This window comes from Manis javanica, chromosome 7, assembly GCF_040802235.1.
Source record: "Manis javanica isolate MJ-LG chromosome 7, MJ_LKY, whole genome shotgun sequence".
Taxonomy (NCBI): domain Eukaryota; kingdom Metazoa; phylum Chordata; class Mammalia; order Pholidota; family Manidae; genus Manis; species Manis javanica.
The window spans coordinates 94219971-94242912 of record NC_133162.1 but is presented as its reverse complement, the minus strand read 5'-3'; the positions used below and the strand labels follow the sequence as shown (position 1 = coordinate 94242912).

Here is a 22942-nt window from a genome sequence, read left to right as displayed (position 1 = left end):
AAAATAAGGCAATATAAACAGTAGGATACTGTAAGTATTCAAAATACTTTGTTTCACCAACAGAAAATACAAACTTGTTATGTTCCAAAATATTTCTATAATGACCTGAGGAACTGAAGAGAACTTCAGTGGTCAGGACAGAGGAGTTGGGGAGACTCTTGGTCATTTAAAAATCTAAATTTAAAGGCACTGTTCTGATATCTTCTTACTAAAGAGGTAACCCTTAAAGGGAAGGCATATACTTGCAGTATTTTGTTTCTTAAGATCTTTGTCAGCAACCCTTAACACACAGCTGCCTAATTCTTGTTGTCCGTGATTCCAAAGACCTGGACTGACTGCCGAAAAACACAGCATGTGTGATCCTTCCTGGTCCAGGCACTGGTTCTGTCCTAAAAAGTCTGGCCAAAGGGCCGCCGTTACTTTGAGTGAGGCCTTGGGGGACTCCAACACATTGTCAGAGGGGTCACTAAAGCCACCAGGCAGAGACTTCTAAAGGCTTTGGCCAGATGGAGACAGTTTATCTAGAACTCAAAGACAAAGCGTTTTCTCTTTTTAAGTTGCTGCCTCAGACTTTATAAGGTCAGAGTTGCATGGTCCCAACAAGAGTCTGAAAATAATGATCCCATTTTTGTCCTCAGGCTCTTAATCTTTCTTCAGAGCAGCCAGCATTCTGCTTTAAAGATGCTCTAATGACAGTAACTATACTGAGAATGGCCTCTTGGTTGGAAGACTACTCTAGACTATGTGTGAATTATCAAGGATTTACTTAGAGGACAAATAACTTCACGTTATCACTTTCAGAGTAGGTGATGAATTTCTAAATAGTTTCTGTGTAAAATATTAGTAAATGCAACTTTTAGTTTTAAAATCTTTAAGGTACTAGAGAATTCTAAAAGCGAGAATCCCAGAGAACATTCACAACAAAGCACTCACTCCTCTGTAGAAGTTCGCTGCTCTAAGATCACACAATTAGGATTTGGGTGAGGACTAGAAGCTATGGTCTCCTGGCACCCATACACTTCCTGGTGTTAAGCGGGGTCTAAAAATCTATAAATAGGCCAGACACTGAGTGCTTTAGTTTTCCACTTCTGCTGAAATGGCATTACCTTGGAGACAGGCCCCCATGGGAACAGTTGGTGGGTGAGGTCAGGGGGCTGGTCCTGCTGCTGGTGTGTCGGGAGGGAGTCCGGCCAATTGTATTGCTTGGAGAGCCCTGGGGTGAAGGTAGAATAAGCATCCTCATTCAAGAGCTAAATATAGACCATAGTTCTGCTACTCCCTTGGCCTTTTAGCCCATAGTAAATAAAGGGGCAAAATCTGCACAGTCTAGGTGGGTTTTTTTTAGAATCCTAAGTCCAGTTTTAAGTGCTTGTAAACCAAAGATGGGTAACTAATATAAGCATTCCCAAAGCTGAATGGCTGATGGCAGCTATACTAGAGTAACAGACACAGTTGGGCATTTACAGCTTTACCATATGACAAAAATAAAGCAATGAATGACTGACTGACCAAATGACCTAGTCAAATTTAACTGACTGAATAACCTGACTCAAGCAAAGTTAAATATCAGGTTAATGCATTCATTGGGACTACAGCAGGATCAGACTGGCCCCCACCCTCAAGACACCCACCATCTACAAAAAGAGAACAAGAAAGCTGGCTATTTGATTAGAGCAAGTTCTAAACAAGGGATACACAGAGAGTGTACAGAGGCCCTAATCATGACCGAAGCACTCACCACACTGGTGTTACTGGAATTCTTGAGGTGGCTATGCAGGAGTTTGGTGGCACCATCCTGGAATGTTTTTGGTAAGGCACCAAGTAACATGGTAAATTCAGGAGTGTTCAATTCAAACAGAGAGATTAGCACAATTTGTGCTGCCTAGAAAAAGATGATGTGATTTATTTATGGAATGTACAATAGCACATCTTGGTAAAATATTCATTAAAATTGTTTAAAACAAAAACATTTTGTATGAGTAAAACAAAGAAAAAGAGCATCTTTGCCATAAAACACAAAAACAAAAAGCATCTGGGGAAAATATCACCAATTATCAGCAAATAGTCTGACTACAATCTGGAAAGTAAGCCCTGGTTTCACTTTAACTCCCTCGCCTTGGATTTCCACAGCACATTAATAATAAAGTCTCAGAAACTCTTTGTTATCTAGCACTAGAAACAAAGCTAGTAAATACGTAAATGAAACAATCAAAAATATCTTGAAAGGCTGAATACTGTTCACTCCAGTAAGTCAGAATGACCTAGTGCACCCTAGAAGATCAAGTTTCTGAACAAGCTACATTGAGCTATCCTGAGAAACCATTCTTCCTAGGCTCCACTCCTAGTGACAGAAAACACTGGCAAAAGTAGTTAAAATATATCTGAAAAATGCCTACTTTATACCTATGGACTGAGGAGAGAGTCTTTGGGAAGTGAACCAGACTTAATTGGTACAAATTAAAAACTTCCTCTTCTGTCTTTTGGGAAATGCCCTACTTTTCTTTATCAATCGAGAGAACATGCTATAGGACTGCTTATAATTACTGTAGCAGCTAGGTGGGGAAAAACAATTAGCTGAAGCAACGGTAGCCAAAAGAGAGATTTCTCCAGCAAGGTATGTACTTTTTATGGTACTAATACAGTAGCAGGCAATCCAAGCTTAAAAACCAGCGCTCAAGGAATTAGTTAGCAAGGTTTTGATTTAGGAAAACTATGTCAAAAGGAAATCTTAGTAAATACCAGCATTTCTTATAAATTTCTTGGAGTCAAAAGAAAACACATTATGTAAGTCTTTTGACTAAAAGCAAAGCATATTAATTTTTCCAGACAGTAATTTTTAGAATTACAGTAATTACTCTGAATATTTTTCCATGATGTCAATATTACAAAAAATGTACTTGCTGAGAAATTCTTTGGAAATAAACACTCAGAGTACTTAAACACTTTTACAGTGTTAGAATTAATTCTAGGTCCAGTTAAGACAAAACTACTATTTGTGCCTGAGGAAGAAAATATAATCCAAAGACCCAAATATATTTAACCAAAAATAAAAATTAATTACGAACTTCAGAATTATCAGTGGGATATTTCTTACAGGATCAAAAATTATGTTTTCAACATGTCAAAAGCATTCATTAAACACTGAACTGGGCAAAAATATCAAACATTTTTCCTGTTGACCTCCAAATACATAGCCAATAGTAGTCTTCCCACCCAAATTAAATCGTAAGGGGCCAGTGCGCTTTCATGACCCAGGCAGAAAAAATTATTTACTAAAATGAAGTTTATCACATTTCCTTATGGAAACATTTTTAATAAACCATCAGAAGAAGAAAATTACTTCACCACCAGTTTAATATGCTATTAACATGATTTGTGTATTTGTATAACAGGAAATTCCAAAAATCATGCAGAGTAACCTGTGCATTTAAAAAAACATTTTATTAGATGTTAGAAAGAAATGCATGCAGGAAAACTGCACTTCAAAGAGAAAGAAGGAAGCAGACCTGAGCTTTAACAGGGAAGAAGAATCAATGTCATCAATAATGAAGTTTAGGCACTTATTTTGCTGTTGACTGAAATGGCATTTGAAAATTATAAAATGTATCATTCATTACATTTTTGAAAAGTATACTTTTATGTGAAATATGTCACTGTCTTTACTTAGAAGATCACATTTCTTCCAAGAGTGACATGATATATAACACGTTAAGCACAAAGTGAACTTGAGGTTCTTCATGAAGTATGTAAGAAAATTAGTGCCACATGCTACTAGCAACAGGAGGGCTGAGATATGCCAGGCCTAGAAACTATGCTAATTCATGGCTACACAACACAAGTGACTTTTAGTCATGTAGGAAAGAAAGTGCAGTAGACTTTAACTTCTGACCCAGTAAAGAGATGGCATGTGTGTGATTTACACACATAAATGAAGATAACTTATTTTTAGTTTTCAAAATATATAATGTAAATGTTTCCATACAGTTTTCAAAAGTCACCCTTTGGCTTAAAGCTGTTTTCAAAGTCAAATCTTCTTCTAATGAAATGGATAGAAAGTATCACTTAAATAATTACTTTAAAAAGATTTTATATGCAAGTTTTAAAAGGAATTAGACTGTTACAGTCAAAAATATTTTATCCAACCCTGCGCATTAGTAAGAAGTCAGAATACTAGAATCCAAGCAAGGGAGAAAACTTGTTTTTTTTTTTTTTTTATCATTACCATCAACATGCTCCCATTAGCGGAGTGTTTCCAAATACGGGCATGGGTGGGAGGGATTCATTTTAAAAAGCCTAGGGCATAGCTTGTGTTCAATAATGTATCCAAAAAGTGGAGTATGTCACTGCCCTGTCCCATCTCTGAACTCCTGCCTTCCACAAGAGGTGGGGCCATCATGCAGCCAGACAGAAAAACTTGAGAGCACTGCTGACTCTTTCTGATGGACAGCTCTAGGGTAATTCAAAGATCAAATGACAACGTAAAAGGAAATGATTCCCCACTCATGTTCCTTCAGTAGAATTTTGGGGAGTGAGGGTAAAGACTCTTTAACTCTCTCTGCTGCTGTTTGAAAGGACCTCGCAGGGCTATCAACTGCCTCAAATGCTGTTGCACCTTCCAGCAAGAGGAATTCTTCAAGACAGGAAATCAACAAAGTTTTGACAGATGCTTCAGGGCTGGTATTGATTAGGAAGACTTAAAATTTGGGAGGAGAAGGAGTATTTTAATTTATTACACTACTACTACTACTGCAGCTTTCAGACCATCATTAAAAGTGCTCTAGAAAATTACCAAAGATAAGGGATTTCAAAACCTTCATACATTTCTTACTACCTAACACGTCTTTATTTTATATATTAAAGTATACCTTTTTTAGTATCTTTCGTATTTTATATTAAAATACACTAGAGGTCTGCATTCAGCATGACTATTTCTTTGGGAAGGTAGTTAATCATAAAACATACCAAGTACAGACATATACACAGGCACACACACACATATATGTATTGTGTGTTATTATATTAGCATTATATTTTATTTATATATATTCTCAGATAGCATTATATTAATTTTAAGTTTCTTCAAAATATTCTATGTCTTCACAAGGGTAATCAGTATTAATCATTAAAAATGCAAACAGTGAAGTGCCCTTTTTCAAATTAGTGCACAGTTTTAAGTCTACCTGTTTACAATTTTCTTCCAAGTTTCCTTCTCCAGGCCCAGAGCAGGTTGAAGTTGACCTGGTGGGGAAATCCTCACCTACTCGACTACGCTGAAGCGGGGACTGATGGACAGGAAAGGTGGTAGGATTTAATCAGAGAGGAGCAAGTGCTTACATCAGGGTTATTATATGCTATAAAAGGATTTGGATGCTTTTATACAATCATATAGGTATACATAATACAAAAGCTAAGAGTAACAGTAACTGCCAGTTCTGAACCTCACGATCATGAGCCCTTCAGGCAGGGTTAGTTGTCCTGCTTTTCAAGATGAAATGGAAGATCTAAGGTGTCAAAATGAGACCAGAAAGTAGCAGGAAGAGTGAAGCTGTGATTCAAACCCTATTTGATAGTAACCTTCTCAGCTTTTAAATTAGGCCATGCTGCTATCTATAATCAGGGATTTAAAATTTTTTCAATTAGAAATTTTAACTTTTGAAAGCTACTTTTATACTTTTCCTGCTCCAGGCAACAGTGTCTTTATACTTTCCAGGTGTCTCTGCCATGCCTTCATTTCCCACATTTCTGAAAACAACATTTGGAGGCTAAATCTGTTATTTTATCTGACAAAGTAGGTGCTAACAGAGAACTACATATGAGAAGCAAACATACAGGGATTCTGAATTATAAAATATAAACATACCATTAAAAATTCTACTGTCATTACCACACTCCCTTTGTTTGATGGGAAAAAAATGTTCCTAAATGCTGAAAAAAATTAAGTTTTCAATTTGTTCCACACACAGCAGCCGCAAAACCAAAACAACCCTCAAACAGTAATAGCAGGAGCTACAACAGCAAATGAAATATTTACCTATGTTCTGATAAATTTTATTGCAGTTAGTCCCCCCAATAATGCCTGAGGCAGGAATTATTATGATTCCCACTTTATGGATGATAAACAAGAATTCTAAAGTTAGGTTACTTGCTCACACCACTGACAAATGGCAGAGGCAAAAGTCAAATGGAGGTCAAACTCTAGAATCCACTTTATACTGTTAATTACTATTATTATCTTAACACAGATGCAGTAAATTAAGGAAGGTCTACTGTACTTCTGAACAGTTTGATCAAAAAATTGGTCAGGACTCCCACGCTTAGAAAATGAAAAAGGTTGCTCTTGGAAAAAGGCAGACCAGTTAGTCTGGTGGGGCTTTTCATCCTCATCCAAAGCAGTCACAGCCTGTGAGCACACATCCCTGGTGACTCTCCTGTGCTCTGGGTTTGGTTGTGCTTCTTCCCTCCTTTTCAAAACATCTTCTATCTTCAAACACCCATCTCCCTCCAATATGCAATGCCCCAAAACACTGAGGTAAAAAAGGGAAATAATTATTAAAAATGCTTGAAGTAAACAAATCCAGCTCTACCAGCTTTAAATGTTTCTGAAGTGTTTTCCCAAGTACCATCTTATAGATACGGTAAATGAGTTACATTGTTTTCAATTCCCTAAGTATGGCTTGCATAAAATTAACATTCTCCAGGGATGGGGTCAATATGAGGGTTTACTGCATAGATTTCAGACTGAAGGGTTCTTCTAGTATTTAGAAAAATAACCTAGCCTCACTCTTAAGAAATTGAGAACAAGAGAACTTGGCTCATGACCACCAACTGCTCTGGAATCACCATATTTCCCTGATAAAACATTGTATTAACTCTGCAAATGGAAGAGAAGGCAAAACATGTTTATTTAAAAGAGCCAGGAAAGGGTATCTTCAGTGCATTAAATTTTCCAGATTAAAAAAAAAAGAGATAAAAAAATCCCGTTTTTTTTTTTACAGCTTTAAAATGACATTTTACATCTTAGAGCAGAGTGATACATAACCACATCACAATTTCTAAATATTTTAATTTATTTAGGCATTATATTCATTTGGACAATCTTTCAAAGACATCTCAAATTCTTGGGTAATGCAGCTGTACCACTTACAATATAGCATCTATATTGATACAATGTCCAATGGATGGTACGTCAAACAAGTATTTAAATCCAAGGGAATCTAGCTCCAAGAAAGATCACTCTGCAGTAACCTAACATATACTTTGTGGGTGAGTAGTTATGGGGCAAGTAGTTATGGGGCAGAAGAACACATATTTGAATATTATGCTTTAAAACACCTATTTGAATCAAGTAACAATGCTTTATTAGTCAGTGTTGGGTATGTACAACTAACTGAAAGCCAAATAGAGCTACAGACATCTTGGACGATAAAAAAAAAAAAATCTAGAGGGTACCCAGAATGCAATGCTGCATCTACTAAGTTGAATTTCATGGCAATTTGAATGGTTCGGTTTAAAAGCTCCCTATTTTAAGTAAATGCTAAGGAATTAACCAAATAACTATGGAAGATTCCTGCCAGTCTACTGAGACCAAAACCTTGGTAGGCAGAACTCGAAGATGGCCCCCAAGCATCCCACCTCCTGGCACATGAGCTCAGTATAATCCTCTCCCCTAGAATGAGATTTGGATATGATGGAACACCACCCCTGTAACTGTTACAGACGGGATTTAGCAGATGCAATTCAAGCCCCTCTGGAATCAGCTGACTCTTTGCTAATCAATGGGGAGGTTATCTTGGGTGGGTCTGACCTGAGTGAGCCCTTAAGAGAGGTTAGAGGTGCTGACTTCATTTCACTTTCACTACTTTCGCTTTTGAATAGTGTTGTGGAACAGAAAGCTCCTGATGGACAGATTTTTCTCTCTCTCCTCTGACTGTCATTGCTGCCTCCAACCTCCATGGTTGCTGATGAGAAGCAGCTGTTTGTCTTGCTGAGGAGCTCTTGGATATGCTTCCCTCTTGCTGCCTTCAGGATTCTCTTTGTCTTTGTCATTCATAGTTTGATTATGGTGTGTCTAGATGTGGCTATTCTTAATCCTACTTGTTTGTTGAGCTTCACAGATATGTAGGATTAATGTTTTCTATCAAATTTGGTAAGATTTTAGACATTTTTTCCTCACACATTCTTCTGGTTTTGAAGAAGCAAATTGCCATCTACTGAGAGGGGATGGCAGGGAACCTCTATGCTGAGAACACACCCTATTGACAGTCGGCAAGTAAACAGGCAAGGGCCAGTGGGCTGGAAGAAGAGCCGACGCATCCAATGAGATCAAAGACCCAGACAACATCTTACTTTAGAGGTGAGGACCCAGTGTGCCAGACTCCTGAACCACAGCAACTGTAAGGTAATATACCTGTGTAGTTTCAAGCTACAGAGTCTGTGGTAATTTGTTTTGCAACAGAAAACACAGAAGCCAGAAGAGGAGAACTTCCAAGACTATGGTTTTGAAAATGATGGCTTCAAAGTGTTACTTGAAATTGGATTTCTCTTTGGGCATTTATCATTCATTAATTCTTTCAAAATATTTATTAACTGCCTATTTTGTTTCTACAGGTATTGTGGGGAAAATGACACTTCCTGTCCAGGATTCCCACCTTGCCTTAACAGCACCCACTGTGTATATAATAAGAGCCTATTTACACACGTATGGGACGTTTACCCACAACAGAGTTGCTGCTAGGTCACGGAAGTACCTGCCCAGGGGAGGGGTAAGAGGACACAGCCATTCTCTCCTCTCCCTGTGTACATAATTGGTCAGGCGTCTTCCAGTCACGAGGGGCCCGCCCACAGAGTTGCTCCCAGAGCCTGGGAGCAGGGTGCTGGGCCGCTGGGAGAGTGGTGAGGGAGCCGTCGAGCCCTGGTGCTCCTGGAGAATTAAGCCCAAGCATGGGACCAGGGAGCTTGAAGGGTGGGGAGCAAAGAGAGACTAAGACCTACTGCCTACAGGATTAAGCTCATGCTGGAGAGCAGAACCTGTAGCCAGTCTGCAGAGCGCATTTGATTATAATGTCTACTGTCTCTGAACATACACATTAAAAATTTGAACTAGGATTTATTGTCCTAACGTTTCTAACCAGGATATTATAGGAACTCTTATCCTTGGAGGTTTCTAGCCTGGGACTCCAAAACACTCAACTTATTTATTTTTTTAAATTTTATTTTGGTATCATTAATCTACAATTACATGAAGGACATTATGTTCACTAGGCTCTCCCCCTCACCAAGTCCCCCTCCACATACCTATTCACAGTCACTGTCCATCAACACAGTAAGATGCTGTAAAATCACTACTTGTCTTCTCTGTATTGCACAGCCCTCCCCGTGCCCCCCTCACACTATACATGTTAATCATAATGCCCCCTTTCTTTTTTCCCATCCTTATCCCTCCCTTCCCACCCGTCCTCCCCAGTCCCTTTCCCTTTGGTAACTGTTAGTCCATTCTTGGGTTCTGTGCTTCTGCTGCTGTTTTGTTTCTTCAGTTTTCTTTTGTTCTTATACTCCACATATGAAACACTCAACTTATTTCATATTAGCTTAAGTCAAATATGGATACATTATTACTTTATAGTCAGATATCACATGGTTCCTTTACTCTTTGATCTTCAATACTTAATTTCACTTATTTGGGATCATGTAGTTCTACAACACAAAGCCTGCTCTCTACTGGCATTCTGCTTCTGACGTCTGCCCTCACTTCTTCCTCGTCCCTCGGTACACCATGTGTACTGAACCACCTGTGATTGCTGTGAGAGTAAACGTAGTAACCCTCGTCTCTCCCAACTTCTTGCCCTTGCCTTTTTTTGGTCTCATCATAAAGAACCTGCCCCAGGCAGGGAACCCCCTTCCCAGAGTTACAGGCATTGGGCTAGGTGCTGAACACACAGGGTGGACAGGAGAAAGGAGTAGGGAATAGCAAGGCAAGCCTGGCTCTGAAGGTGCTGAGGGTCTTGGCTGGGTGCCAAGAGAATGAGTGGCAACCAGGCCAAGACTACACCAGCAGCCTTTAGGTCCTGAAGTGCAACTCCAGAGTAATGGTTTAAAATAATGGGTCTCAACTCTGCATTAAAAACCAGCCAACAGTGGAGGGTATCCCAACCAGAACCAATACCATGTTCAAGCTCTACTCTCTACCAACTAAGTCAAATTGCCTGGGGTAGAGCCAAGGACTCAACACTGATTTTAATTGTCTTGAGGACTGAGACCTACTGATGTAAAGCTTTCAAATTCTTCTGAAGATAAGGATTAATGTCCCAGAACTTAGGTTTGAGCTCTGTCCAAAGGTGAGGTATTAGGCAGTCCTCACAATGGGGACGAGGAAGAAATGAAGGCAGGCATCAGAAGCAGAATGCCAGTGGAGAGCAGGTTTTGTGACATAGACATGATCCCAAATAAGTGAAATTAAGAGTTGGAGATCAAAGAACCATGTGATTTCTGACTATAAAGTAATATCTTATCCATACTTGACTTAAGCTAGTATGAAATAAGTTTGAGTATTTTGGAGCCAAGGCTAGATACCTCCAAGGATAAGAGTTCCTATCGAATATCCTGGTTAGAAAAGTTAGGACAATAAATCCTAGTTCAAATTTTTAATGTGTATATCCAGAGACAGTGGATATACATGATATTTATGAGCAAAGTTAGTTACTCTGTATAGGCTCTAATCATGTAATGTGAAAGTCTCTCCCAACTTCTTGCCCTTGCAATGTATTCAGCCCACAGGAAGGAATACTTAAATAACATTCAATTTAAAAGCACATACAGTCACACACATACTTATGTTTTATATTAAAGACAGAAAGCTGCACTTAAGGCTTTTGTATTTATTGATTGACCTTGTGAGTTTGAAAATAACAAAAATAACTTGTTTCTGATGTACAAACCAACCAAATCATTTAACCAACTCCCACCGTATTGTCCTAACCCAAAACTAGCTTAATGGTTAAAGGTTGACAGTATTCTTTTGATAAATGGTAAGACTAGACAGTAATTTTGAATGAATGCTTTAATAGGATTTGCCCTCCTTCCTTTGACAACTTGGGACAACTGAAGTTTACCTTAGTTTACCTAGGCTTACCTTGGACAACTTTGTGACCCTTACAAAGAAACCTTTTAGATAATTCTGTAGTTCTCCTTGAATGCCATTAAAGAAGGAGCTAAGTGTTCATTTGTATTTGAAAACATACCAACCTTGCTAACTGTTGCTTGGAATGATCCTTCCCACTTTCTCTGCCTGGACCTAAGTGATTCATATTATCAACTCTTCCCCAAAACCAAAGGACCATTGGCAGGCATGGCTGTGGAAGTAGTATACAGTACAGAAGAAAAAATGCAGGGTTGAAGACTGTACACAAATAACCCAAATTGTACTTTTAGTCTGAAAGCAGAAGTGAGAAATCTAGCAGTGAAAAATACTTTTAAAAGGCTGGTTAGAGATATCTAAAGTAGAACAATGGCCACCTATGAAACTCAAACATAGAAGAAATGACACTGACAGGAAAAGAATCAGAGAACTGGCAAACATAGTAACAACTTACACTCTTTGTGTGCTTATAATGTGTCAGGAGTTGATTAAATGTTACATGTTAACTAAACTGTGTAACAGACCAGAGGCAAACACAACCTAATAGCAGAAAGAATCCTGTGTTCTTTACCAGGTTATATATGCCTCTCAACGACCCATTTCAGAAGAAAGTAGCAAATATTTCTCTGCAGCTGATTAAAAACAGCAGCAACGAAACAACACCATGGTATCAGGGTGTCTCAAAACTCTGAATTCTATCTCCCCACTTCACTCCCCAAATCAAAGAAAGTATGTTCCAAGTGTGGTACATAATTGGAAGGGTTTTGCTCTTTTTAAAGCCAAGAATTCATTCTATCTTAGCAAACTTTCAACCACGTTACTATTAGGCACATTACAGTCAGGTAGCCTTTGATCTGCAATTCTGTCTTCAAAGTACATGTTCCAAAACTGATGTAAGGAAAACCAATGTCCATATAAAAGAAACTAAACTACTATTGCTCTCACAGTAAAAGCAGATTCATAAGAAAACCATGAAGCCATCATACAAGGTTTCAGATTTTCATTCTGACATTCAGAGACTGGAACTAGGTGGAGCTGGAGAAAGATAAGGGGCAAGGGTAAGGTCTTGGTTTTCATGGAAAAGGAGTGGCAAGGGTTTCCAAGTAGGTATGGGGGGTCATTTGCAAGTTTCTAAATAATTTTTTTCTAATACACATCTAAGAACAGTCTCTAATTAAAGCTGTACTTTATAGTCTCTTGGACATACATACCTTTCTCACATCTGAACTCTTTGGTTCTGTTGTCCAGGTTATAATTCTAGAAACTGCAAGCCTTGTCTCACTGGAGTTCACAAAATCTGTTGGATCCATCTGCCTAGCGAGAGATTCAATGTACTTCAGGATTGCAACTTTGACCTGGAAGATGCAATAATTGTAAATATTAAGTAGATGTTATGAGAGTCTGACCAGAATTCTTACCTGGTGATCACAGAAAAATAAACTCTATTGAGGGACACCTCCTTTCTCCTGGATATATGTTTCCACATGGAGTGGCATCCATCAGGAAAAAAAACATGAAATGACTGAGGGTAAGTCTGGGGACAGGAACTGTGCCATGCAGCTTCATCCTTTTCGTTTGTAGACTGCTGCACCTGCTGAGAAGGCATGCTGTGCCCCTCATGGATGCTTCAAGCCACTCACAGGGCAGAAGCCCACAAGGAAAGGCCATGGAATTTTTAGCTCTGTCCCTGACCAGGAGGGTAAGGGTAGCTCTGCAGTTGGTCCTGTTTTTTTTTTTTAGACATTCCAGGCTGTATCTCGAAAGGCAGCATTTTCAGTAATCAAGCTGATTTTCTGCCCTAACTTCTCTGATGTCTCAGTTGGGTGTGACCTTAGGAGAAAGGGGTTATCATTTATTGGGCCTATCCTAAAGCCCCTACAGAAGTTAATGATCAAAGAACAGATGATGCACATGATCTAATTAACACATAAGCTCCCTCAAATCTAGTCTTGTATAGGTATGACTTCTCCAAAAACATGTAACAATTATTTTCATATGTTAAAATGTTAAAATGATAAACATTCCAATAAGACACCTATTCTCAAAACATCAGAATTTCCCAGCTTAAAAATGAATCGTGAAAAATAGTAGTAACACCCAAATGTTCGTGAGAATGTGGAACAACTGGAGTTCTCATTGTACTGATGGTATGATATAATATGGCACAACCATTTTAGCAGTTTCAAATAAAGCTAAACATATACCTACCCAATGAACGAGCAACTTCTCTCCTAGGTACTGAACCGAGACACAAGAGAACATGTCTACAAACAGCTGTACAAGAATGCTCACAGCAGATTTATTCATAATAGCAAATATGAGTCACATATACAGAAGTAAATTCTAAGCAAGTTTGACTTTAGAAGGTCAACTGTAATGATAGTTACCAACCTTGAGGTTAGGAGTTTGAGTTTGATCCACAATAAATCTCATCAAAATGTTAAATTGTTGATCAAATGGAAAGGAATCCCTAGGTTTAAAAAAAGAAAAGAGCACTTGTTTTTAAAGAAAGAGTTATTACAAACAATAATGTGAAACCATATCAAGACACAAAAATATACCATTGTAGATTAATGTATGTAAAAAAGAAGGCTGTTCACCTTTTTAAAAACAGTACTTTTCATCTTATAAAAACACTGAATATACATTATATAGAAAATTTAGAAAAAGGGAAGTCTTATTTTAAGTTCCAAAACACTTACTACACTGAAGAGTATGCTATTTAAAACTTTAAGACAAAGCAATAAACTAAGGAAGAGACTGTACCTGCCTTCTAGGGGATCTGCTCCTCTTCTCCCAGTTACCTTTCTGCATGTTGCTTATACCAAAAACTACATCCTGATCGCTGCTCACTGCTGACCTTGCTTGTGCTAGCCCTACTGCCGTCTTTTGTTCTGTCTGGTAACTGTTTACGGTCCCTATTCTGTATAGCCATGACAGCTTTTGGGGTATTCACCAGAAAAAATTCCCCATCCAGCTACAAAACACACAGAGAAGCTTGGGGCCCAAGGAGCCACTCTCTTGCTCTGTTTCTTGCCAGTTATTGATCCTTTTTCAGTCATCTCATACCTTTGACCCAGCCGAGGGATTCTGGCTAGTGAGAGTCACTGTTCCCTCCCTTAAAATGCTGCGATTACTAGTATTAGTTTAAAATTGCATAATGCAGTTCTTTGGGTAAGATAGACATGCCCTCCACACTATCCAGAAAGATAAGGCAACACAAACATCTATTACAACTGATGTTGAGGGACTGCACTGCTTTCTTTGGACTCTCTTAGAGTCTACAGAGGGAGTGTAAAAAAAAAAGCAGGGACACAGGTTCAAATCCATAAAATCAGAGGACTGATTTGAAACTTAAAAGAAATGATACACGAACAAAGTAAGGTACATGGCACACAGTAGGTACTAGTATTACCATCATTAAAATTACTAGTAAAAAATAAAGTTAACCCAAAGGCACATCCTTTCTCCCACATCTAGCTATATCCAGGAAGCTATGAAGACCACTTCTGGAAGCTAGGTACACGTGAAGGTACATGAGTAAGTTACTCATACTGACTATAAATTAAAGAAACACGGTAAACAGGCCACACACAAAATGCCTCTCCTTTCATCTGCAGCAAGGGGACAGTGGAGACTGTATCTCAGTAACTGGTGTGTTGAACCTGGTAACGTGCCCTGTTGTTGTTAGACACAACCAAAGGGACGGAAATAGGCAGATTTGAAGGCAGGTCTGCTACCTGAGAAACAGCTCTCACCTACCACGACTGATCCTAGATAAGCTCAGCTATATGCCTCAGTGGCTGAGAAAAAGGGTGTGAGGAACATGTTCCAGAGACTCAGACCAAATCTACTGAAAACAGGATTGTTAAAGTTAAGAGACATCCAGGAAAATTAATAGGACAAAACTGTTTTTCTTAATCACCAAAGTTTAGGATGTAATCTTAATATTCCTGATATCCCTAAAAATATGAATTAGGTCTTGTCATTCAGAAATTCACCTGTCTTAAGGAAGCAACCTATAGGCCAAATCTGGCTCAAAAATCTTTTATTTGGGTTTCACAGTGTCACCAAAAAGGAAAAAGAATCTCAAATGTTGCTTTAATCCACATTTCTGACCTTTCCTGACAAGTCTAGTACCACTGGCCCCACAGCCCAGCATGCCCACAACTGACCAAGACCCCCAGAGTGCCACCTGCCTGCTTGTGCACTTCACTCAGTTGTTATCAGCTGGATCAGCCTCACCCCTCTAGTTAACCCCTGGCTAAAACTTTATAAATTCATTGATATATTGGTATTTAGGAATGTTCTCTAATTCCATTAAATTCAATCATCCAAAGGAGGGGGTGGCATTTGAAAGCCTTATTGCAAATGTAGTGTATTACACTGAGTTCACTGAAAATCCAAAGGGAAATTGTGATTTAAAAAATCCTACAGTGGCTCTAATCATACAGATCTCCAGAGTCAGGGACTAAAATAAAAACGATGGCACTGCAAAACAGAGGGACAAACACCTGTGAGGGGTGAGTGCATCCAACAGAAGTGTGCATGGGGGACGCTGTGTCCTACTGCTAATGGAGGGTGCCAGAGAGGAAAGAAAAGGTGCTAACCCCATTCACATTCTCTTGCAGGACAGAAAGATGCATGCCTGCAGGCCAGCCTGAGGTTAAGTGGAAAGGACAACAGAGCAACCACCCTACCACTAGCATGAAGTGGGACCCTGAACAAGTCAGGCCAATGTCTGTTTCCTCATAAATAAAACAAGGGAGGTCCTTCCATTTTGAAAATTCTATGATACCTGGTAATATTCCAGTTTGTAGCAGCTGATTACTGAGCTGATGATAATTTTCTAAGTGACCAGGAGTCATTTGTTTATGTTTTAAAAAATTCACTGGATCTGACACTTTCCCCTTGATCTTCCACCAAATCACAACAAAGCTATCACTGCAAAGTGTCTCCTGAGATCACTTAATTTCTAATACTTGTATGTCAAGGACCTATAACTATGCAGGCAATAATAATAAGAGGTTTCTAAACAATGACAGCACACTGTCAGTTTTTTATACTTTTCTGAGTCTCAGCAGCTTTTCTTTTCTCTTAATAGCCAGATAGATGGGTTACAACTGCTCTTAAGTGTGTGATGTACTGCTGAGCCAGTGAACTGTCAATAGATGTTGTTCTTGGATGAATGGCAATGCTACATCATACATGGATAGAAAAATTTCTAATGTTACTTAAGAAGTTAAGTATTAAAAATACTGAGGGCTTCAGAAGGATAAATATTACATATTTGTAAATATTCATAATGGCTATTATCAAAAAGATAAGATAACAAATGCAGGTGAGAATGTGGAGAAAAGGGCACCTCTATGCTCCTGTTGGTGGGATTATAAAATGGAACATGGAAAACAGTATGGAAGTTCCCCCCAAATTTAAAACCAGAACCACATGATCCAGTAATCCCACTTCTGGACAGAATGAAATCACTACCGCAAAGATCTATCTGATCCTTGTTCACTACAGCTTTATTTACTATAGCCAAGACATGGGAACAATCTAATGTATCTGTTGACAGATAAATGGATTAAAAAAAAGTGTGGATGCAAACAATGGAATGTTATTCAGTCAGAAAAAGGAAGTCCTGCTATTTGTGACAACACAGATAATCCCTAAGGGCATTATGGTAAATGAAGTAAGCCAGTGAAGACAAATACTGCATGATCTGGCTTCTATGTGGAATTAAAAAAAAAAAAGCTTAACTCATAGAAACACAGGGTGAAATGGCAGTTGCCAGAGGCTGAGGTCAGGGTGGGAGAAATTGAGGAGATGTTGGTCAAAGGGTATAAACATCCAGTTACAACATGAATAAGTTCTGCAGATTTAATGTACAGCATGGTAATTATAGTTAGTGATACAGGAGATCTCTAAGAGAAGAAATCTTAAATGTGCTCACCACAACAAAAAATGGTAATTGTATGAAGTAAAGGTAACTGACACAGTGATAATCATTTAGAAATATGTATCTTCTGTACCAAATCACTGCAAAAGTCACAATGTGACATGTCAATTATTTATCTCCACAGCTGGAAAAAAAATGTCCTAGGCCCTGTTGTGATACTATGATCACAACTTGATTTACCTTGTGACATCTAGAGCCTTCTGAACTTTTGCTTGCACAGATCCCAGTAAATCCGCTCCCATTTTCTTAAGTAATTGTGTGAGAAGGACAAAAAGCCAGTCTTGCAAGTCATCCTTATGAATTATTATAAAATCCACAAGTGTCTCCAAAAACATACTGAAAACCTAGACACAAATAAAAATCAAGTATTTCACACATTGAATTTATAATTTTCTCCAAAGTCTCCAAAACATTAAAAACATCCATACTGGCTTTCCCTACTCATAATTTAGATTAATTTAAACACTGTTAACAACTGGTCACATTATAAGGCAAATATTTTAAGGAAAACAGGTAAAGGAAAAAGGACTGGAACTTACTCTCTGTTGTGAATTCCACAGCAAACCAGGCCATGCAACGAAACAAATTCCATGTTAGTCCACAGTGAATTAATACCATTGTCATGCAGTTTCTTAAAAGACCCGAAAAGGCTACAAACTGATAAGATACTCTCCCTCCCTCAGTTTGACTTTAAAATTCAGTAGAGAGAGAAAGTAACTTTTCTGAAAAGTATTAGTTTAATCCTGGAACCCTTCCTTCCTTTTTTTCTTAAAAAAACAGAAAACTCTTTTAACTATCATAATTCTGTACTATTGTTCATTACTTAGCATTCAACAAACACTATTAATATAATAATTTGTGTATGTATTGCTTTTCATTTTAGTCATTTATTTTGCTGTATGTCAAATCAGATATTATAAAGTAATATCTTATACAAAGATATTATAAAAGCCCTAAAAATCTTTCAAAAAGATCATGCTGTGTAGAATAAATGATACTGACAGTTCATATAATTCTTGTACTGCCATGTGTAATCATTACCTCTACACCAAGGTGAGACAGAGTTCACAGTGCACTATCCCTGAGTTCAGAGAGCTAAATAACCTACTTGGTTAGGTTAATGAGTCTTGCTCTGCAGGGACAACACAGCCATTATAAACCTACTTAGTTCTAGCACAGCAACTATTAACCACCAGGGGTCTCCCTTCAGATAGCTCAGAAGAAAAGTCCATGTGGGATTCCTGGCTTCACTCAAGGGCAGATGGGCAAATATTAACTAAACTGAGGCCTCCAAACTCACTGTACAAGAGCCTTCTGATGGAAACAAATTTCCTCCTTTATCCTCACATTCTGGTTCTGAATCAGCAATCTAGAGGTGACAGGTAACAGAAATTTTATCAATGTCCAAAACCATCTAATATCCCTTATGCTCCAACCCTTATGAATCTCATGGTTTAAATTTTGCTGCTTTTGATACTATCTTAGAGAAAAATCTTGATAACTATATCTTTGGATATCTGTGTAGCCCTTAACTCAACCATTCTTGGATTTTATAACTATTGTTAATATCAATCTTACTATGAAAGTCAGAAGAGGAATTGTAAGACATGCTCCGACATGGGTATTGAGCAGCACTGCTGCCCCTGAAAATAGAGCCCCTGCGTTCATGCTCCTGTGCCCTCAGGGGCGTCTCGGAGGGCAGAAGCCACATGTATGTTTACTGTATCCCTCACCCAAAATGGGTATTTAGTAAATGCTGAATGACTGGATGGATGGATGGGTGCATTTTTGACACTTAGAAGACAATCCCTATGAGGATGGAAGGATGATAGGAAAGAAGGGAGATCATAGTAACTGGCTGGACTTTGTTGGTCATCACAGGATTCTTCCTCCCAGTAAGATTTAGGAAAGACATTTCTACTAGGAAATGTAGTATAAGACAGTTAAATCCTACACATCAAGAATTTAAGATCTGCTTAGGACAACTTCAGGCTCTATCAGTTTCTACACTTCAGTTCCTGTCCTATACCCACCCTTTAACTGCTGATATGTTCACCCTCCCATTTTCTTTCTCTAAAAGCACCTAACAACCTTTACTCCAAGTAAACTTCTTCAAAGGGTCCCCCACTCAGCACCACTCCCAAAAAGGCCTGGTCTCTCACTCATGGGTGTCTTCTCCTTGGCGGGGATTCTCATGTCAAAGAGGCAGGCCACAGGCTCAGGGCTTTCCTTGACCCAGAGAGTGTGGGCACCAGCTAAATGGCCACAGTCCAGCAAGGGTCCTGGGCACAGCAAAGTTCTACTTAAAGTAACTTAACCTGGTTTTTCAATAAATCTATTTACATAAAAGCTTCCATTTTTCTGTCTCATCCTCTATAGACAAATTCTACATGGGATACAAACAAAATTATATACTTGATTATCTTCTTCAATACTGTAACTTAAAAAAAAAGGCATTATAATACAATATTACATCTATCAGTTAACCCACAGTTCAGCTAATAGGGGTACCCAAAAATACTGGTTGAATTAATAAAAGAGTACATCTGATTCTATCCATGATAACTCTTACTTGAAACACTGTTTAAGTTTTATGGACATTTGAAGTTTCTAAAGAATTCCATTTATAAAAAATTAACATAAACTATTGGTAAAATCGGTGTTAAATCTGTAAGATCTAAACTGTAAAGTACGGACCCATCTCTCACTCCTAAGCAGTATATCATACAGCTTACACCAACATGCAGAGGAATGTAAGTAGGCAGATTCCCAGACTCACCTTGCTATGAGGGTCAGCAAACATGCGGGTGAAGATCTCACACAATCTTTTCAATTCTACTCGACTAGTGGAAATAAAATGGAAATAAATGAATTAAAGTTTAGTAAGTCAACATTGTAATTAATGACAGGTTTAAAAAAAATCCTTTTCAGCCAATGGCATATTCTTTGTATAATTTTTATATGTAAAACATTGTTCCACAAATGAATTCTTATATAAATTAATGATGAATTAAACAGGAATATACAACCATAGTATTTTGCTCTCATTTTCAAATGAGGAAACAATCTCAAGAGTGACTACCTAAGCTCGCATCTGCAAAAGAAGTGGCAAAGCCATGAGCCAATTCCTGTTCATTTCAAGTCTATTTCCCACCTGCCATAGATGAAAGACAATGGGATAAACTAGGAAAAGCATGTGTTGTGGGGTCAGAAAGACCTGAATTTCAATCTCAGATCTACTGCAGACAAAATATTCTTGATGTCTTTATATCCATGATCAGTGAGACAAATGGTTGCTGAGGGATTACAGGGGAGGATGTGCCCTACCTACCAGTGTGCCTGAGACAAAGCACTCATTTCCTATGACACCCCTTTGCCTTTTCTTAATCCTCAACTGTACTTCTGAGTCCCGTTTTTACTTCAGGCTTGATTGTGTCACCTGTTCTCCAAATCATCTGTGAGTAATTCCCCCTCAAACTGATAAGACAGTTGGTCCAATGATCCTTTAAAAATATTAAAATATGACCTAGATTTGGCCAATGCTAATCAATAGATTTCTAGATTACTCACTGCATACCTGGTGAACACTAGGAGTCAAGAAAATGGGACCAGAGTTAAACAGATTCTTGAAGAATAATTATGACAAATCCTCATTTTGTTGTCCCACAGATCAAAGTGTCAGAGGCTACCTGCCTTTCAGAAGGCATACGACAGAACATCTCATGATACCTCATGAACAGAATGGACGAATGTGGCGGGGGAAGCACGAACACAGCAGGGCAGAGCCAGCCTGAGAGCAGTGACTACTCATTAGTCCATACTCGGTTAGCTTTGCAGAGTACATCTGTGACCACAAACTTATCCAGTCTCACAATTTATTCTTTAAAAATTATCCAAAGCATATAATGTATTTCACGGATCCTAAAGTTGCTCACTTTTTCCACATTTTTAACCTCTTGTAATTTTGAGGTTCATTTTATAATCAATGACATGTACTAGTATTGTCATAATTTAATAAGCAGCATTTCTTCTCAAAGGGATATAAAATAATGGTGGTTTAGATTTGATGAAATATGGTATAAACACGTATCTTTTTCGTAATGTGTAACATGCTCAATTTAGGAAATTTGTGAAATACAGAGACAAAGTAAAAAGCAAAAATAATCAATGCTAGAGATGTTACTGGTACACTTTTGGAGTACTCCATTTTAGCATCTCTTTACTATACATATAAACTATATATATGTACATGCATGTTATTAAAAAATTTTAGACTGAGACTGCTATCATTTTATCCATGACCCTAAAGTGTAATGAAATACACCAACCTGCAGAGTTGTTTTATCTAAACTGCAAACTATACCAAGACTTCTCAAATAATACTCATGTGAACAAACATGAACCAAATGGTTTATAACCCTAATAAATGTATAGTGTATTTGCCAGATATTTCAAAGTCTCTGGAAGGCAAAGACTACATCTCAGTCATCCTGGCACCTGTATTGTCTGCTGCGGCACCTGGAACTTTGTAAGGACTCATAACAACAGGGAATCCATTTGAGACCCAATGACTGTACTGTGGGACTCACACTGAGCTCACAACTTGGCCTCTTGTCCTTACCTCAGTGTTCTTTGGCTCTTCAGTAAGTTCTGCAAGCCCAGAAGCCCTTCTTTCCTTTCTGACCAGTTTGAACTAGCACAGTGGTTGAGAACTTCAGCTACATCCTCAGTCTGCCGCAGGTAATGGGGAATGCCACCATTCCTGGAACCATATGAGCGCTCAGAGCAAACACTCGAGGCATCACTGTTGGCATCATCATCAGAATACATCCCATATGGCTCATATCTCCTCCTCACAGGCTTCTTCTGTCAGATCCAGTAAGGATCAGAGGAATGGAGACAGAAATGAAAAGGTGAAATGACCATGAGTCAGACCACATAAAATTGGCAGCTAAAATGTAAAAAGATCCACACCCACATACATGCACACCTTCCCTATGTTTACAGCTCAGGGAAATAACAGAAGTGAAGACTTCTGGTAGGTGTAAGTAATAAGCAGAGCAATTGCAGTAGAGAGGGAAGAGTATCATCTCTAGTGTACAGTTTTCAGTAAGAAAGATGGGTTGCACTCCTGCTGCCACCAGTGACTGGCTGTGTGACTTCAGAAGCTTCATAACCTTTTTGCTTGAGCTTCCCCAGCTTTGCAGTGATAATAATTAGGCTTATCAAAGGCTTCTGAGGGCTGAATGGAATGGTATGTTAAAGAAACTGGCTCAGCATGTGACACTTTGCAAGTATATTAGATGTATACCCACCAGCCCCTTTCCAATCAAATGCAATTTATCATGAGCATGGTCTATGGGTACGTTTGTTAGAATATTCATGCTTCTTTTAAGAAGTATGAAACTGAAATGTCAATGACACAATGTCCTATGTACAGATTCTTAAATTATCTGAGCTACTTTTATGAAAGACTTATTTAAAATTTTACAACACAAATAGGCTTCCTATAGACTATATGTGCCTCATTCATTTCTCTTGCTCTGCATAGAAAACTGTTATATTAAACCCTTAAACAATGTAGTGACAGCTACATAAAACTGATACAATTTGTAAAATACAATTCGTCTAAGTAAGAGAAAATAGTTATTAACCTAATCCATACAAATGTAATTTTTAAATAATATGGCTTTTATATAGATCACAATTTGCTCAGGACAGCTTTGCCTATGCCTACTGTCTTAGCATAATTATTAATAACACTCTCCTTTTATTCTCCAAAGTTTCCTTGTTAGGATGATAAATTATATGATCATCTTACATATAAACTAGATTCCTAAATGAGAAAA

At 38.3% G+C, this 22942-nt stretch overlaps 1 protein-coding gene across 4 annotated transcripts in view; it reads right to left on the bottom strand.

The window, feature by feature from the left end:
• Nucleotides 1-22942, bottom strand: part of CLASP1 (cytoplasmic linker associated protein 1) — a 310506-nt gene that overhangs the window by 47398 nt on the left and 240166 nt on the right. For 3 of the 4 annotated variants that reach the window (XM_073241304.1, XM_073241305.1, XM_073241303.1), the window contains 7 exons: nucleotides 21715-21959; nucleotides 19873-19936; nucleotides 17274-17437; nucleotides 13526-13604; nucleotides 12346-12489; nucleotides 1739-1882; nucleotides 1107-1213 (listed from right to left, as the gene is read on the bottom strand). In XM_073241304.1, the coding sequence (XP_073097405.1) occupies nucleotides 1107-1213; nucleotides 1739-1882; nucleotides 12346-12489; nucleotides 13526-13604; nucleotides 17274-17437; nucleotides 19873-19936; nucleotides 21715-21959 (947 nt within the window). The remainder of the gene's footprint in view (nucleotides 1-1106; nucleotides 1214-1738; nucleotides 1883-12345; nucleotides 12490-13525; nucleotides 13605-17273; nucleotides 17438-19872; nucleotides 19937-21714; nucleotides 21960-22942) is intronic. The other variant, XM_073241306.1, reaches the window with a different exon arrangement.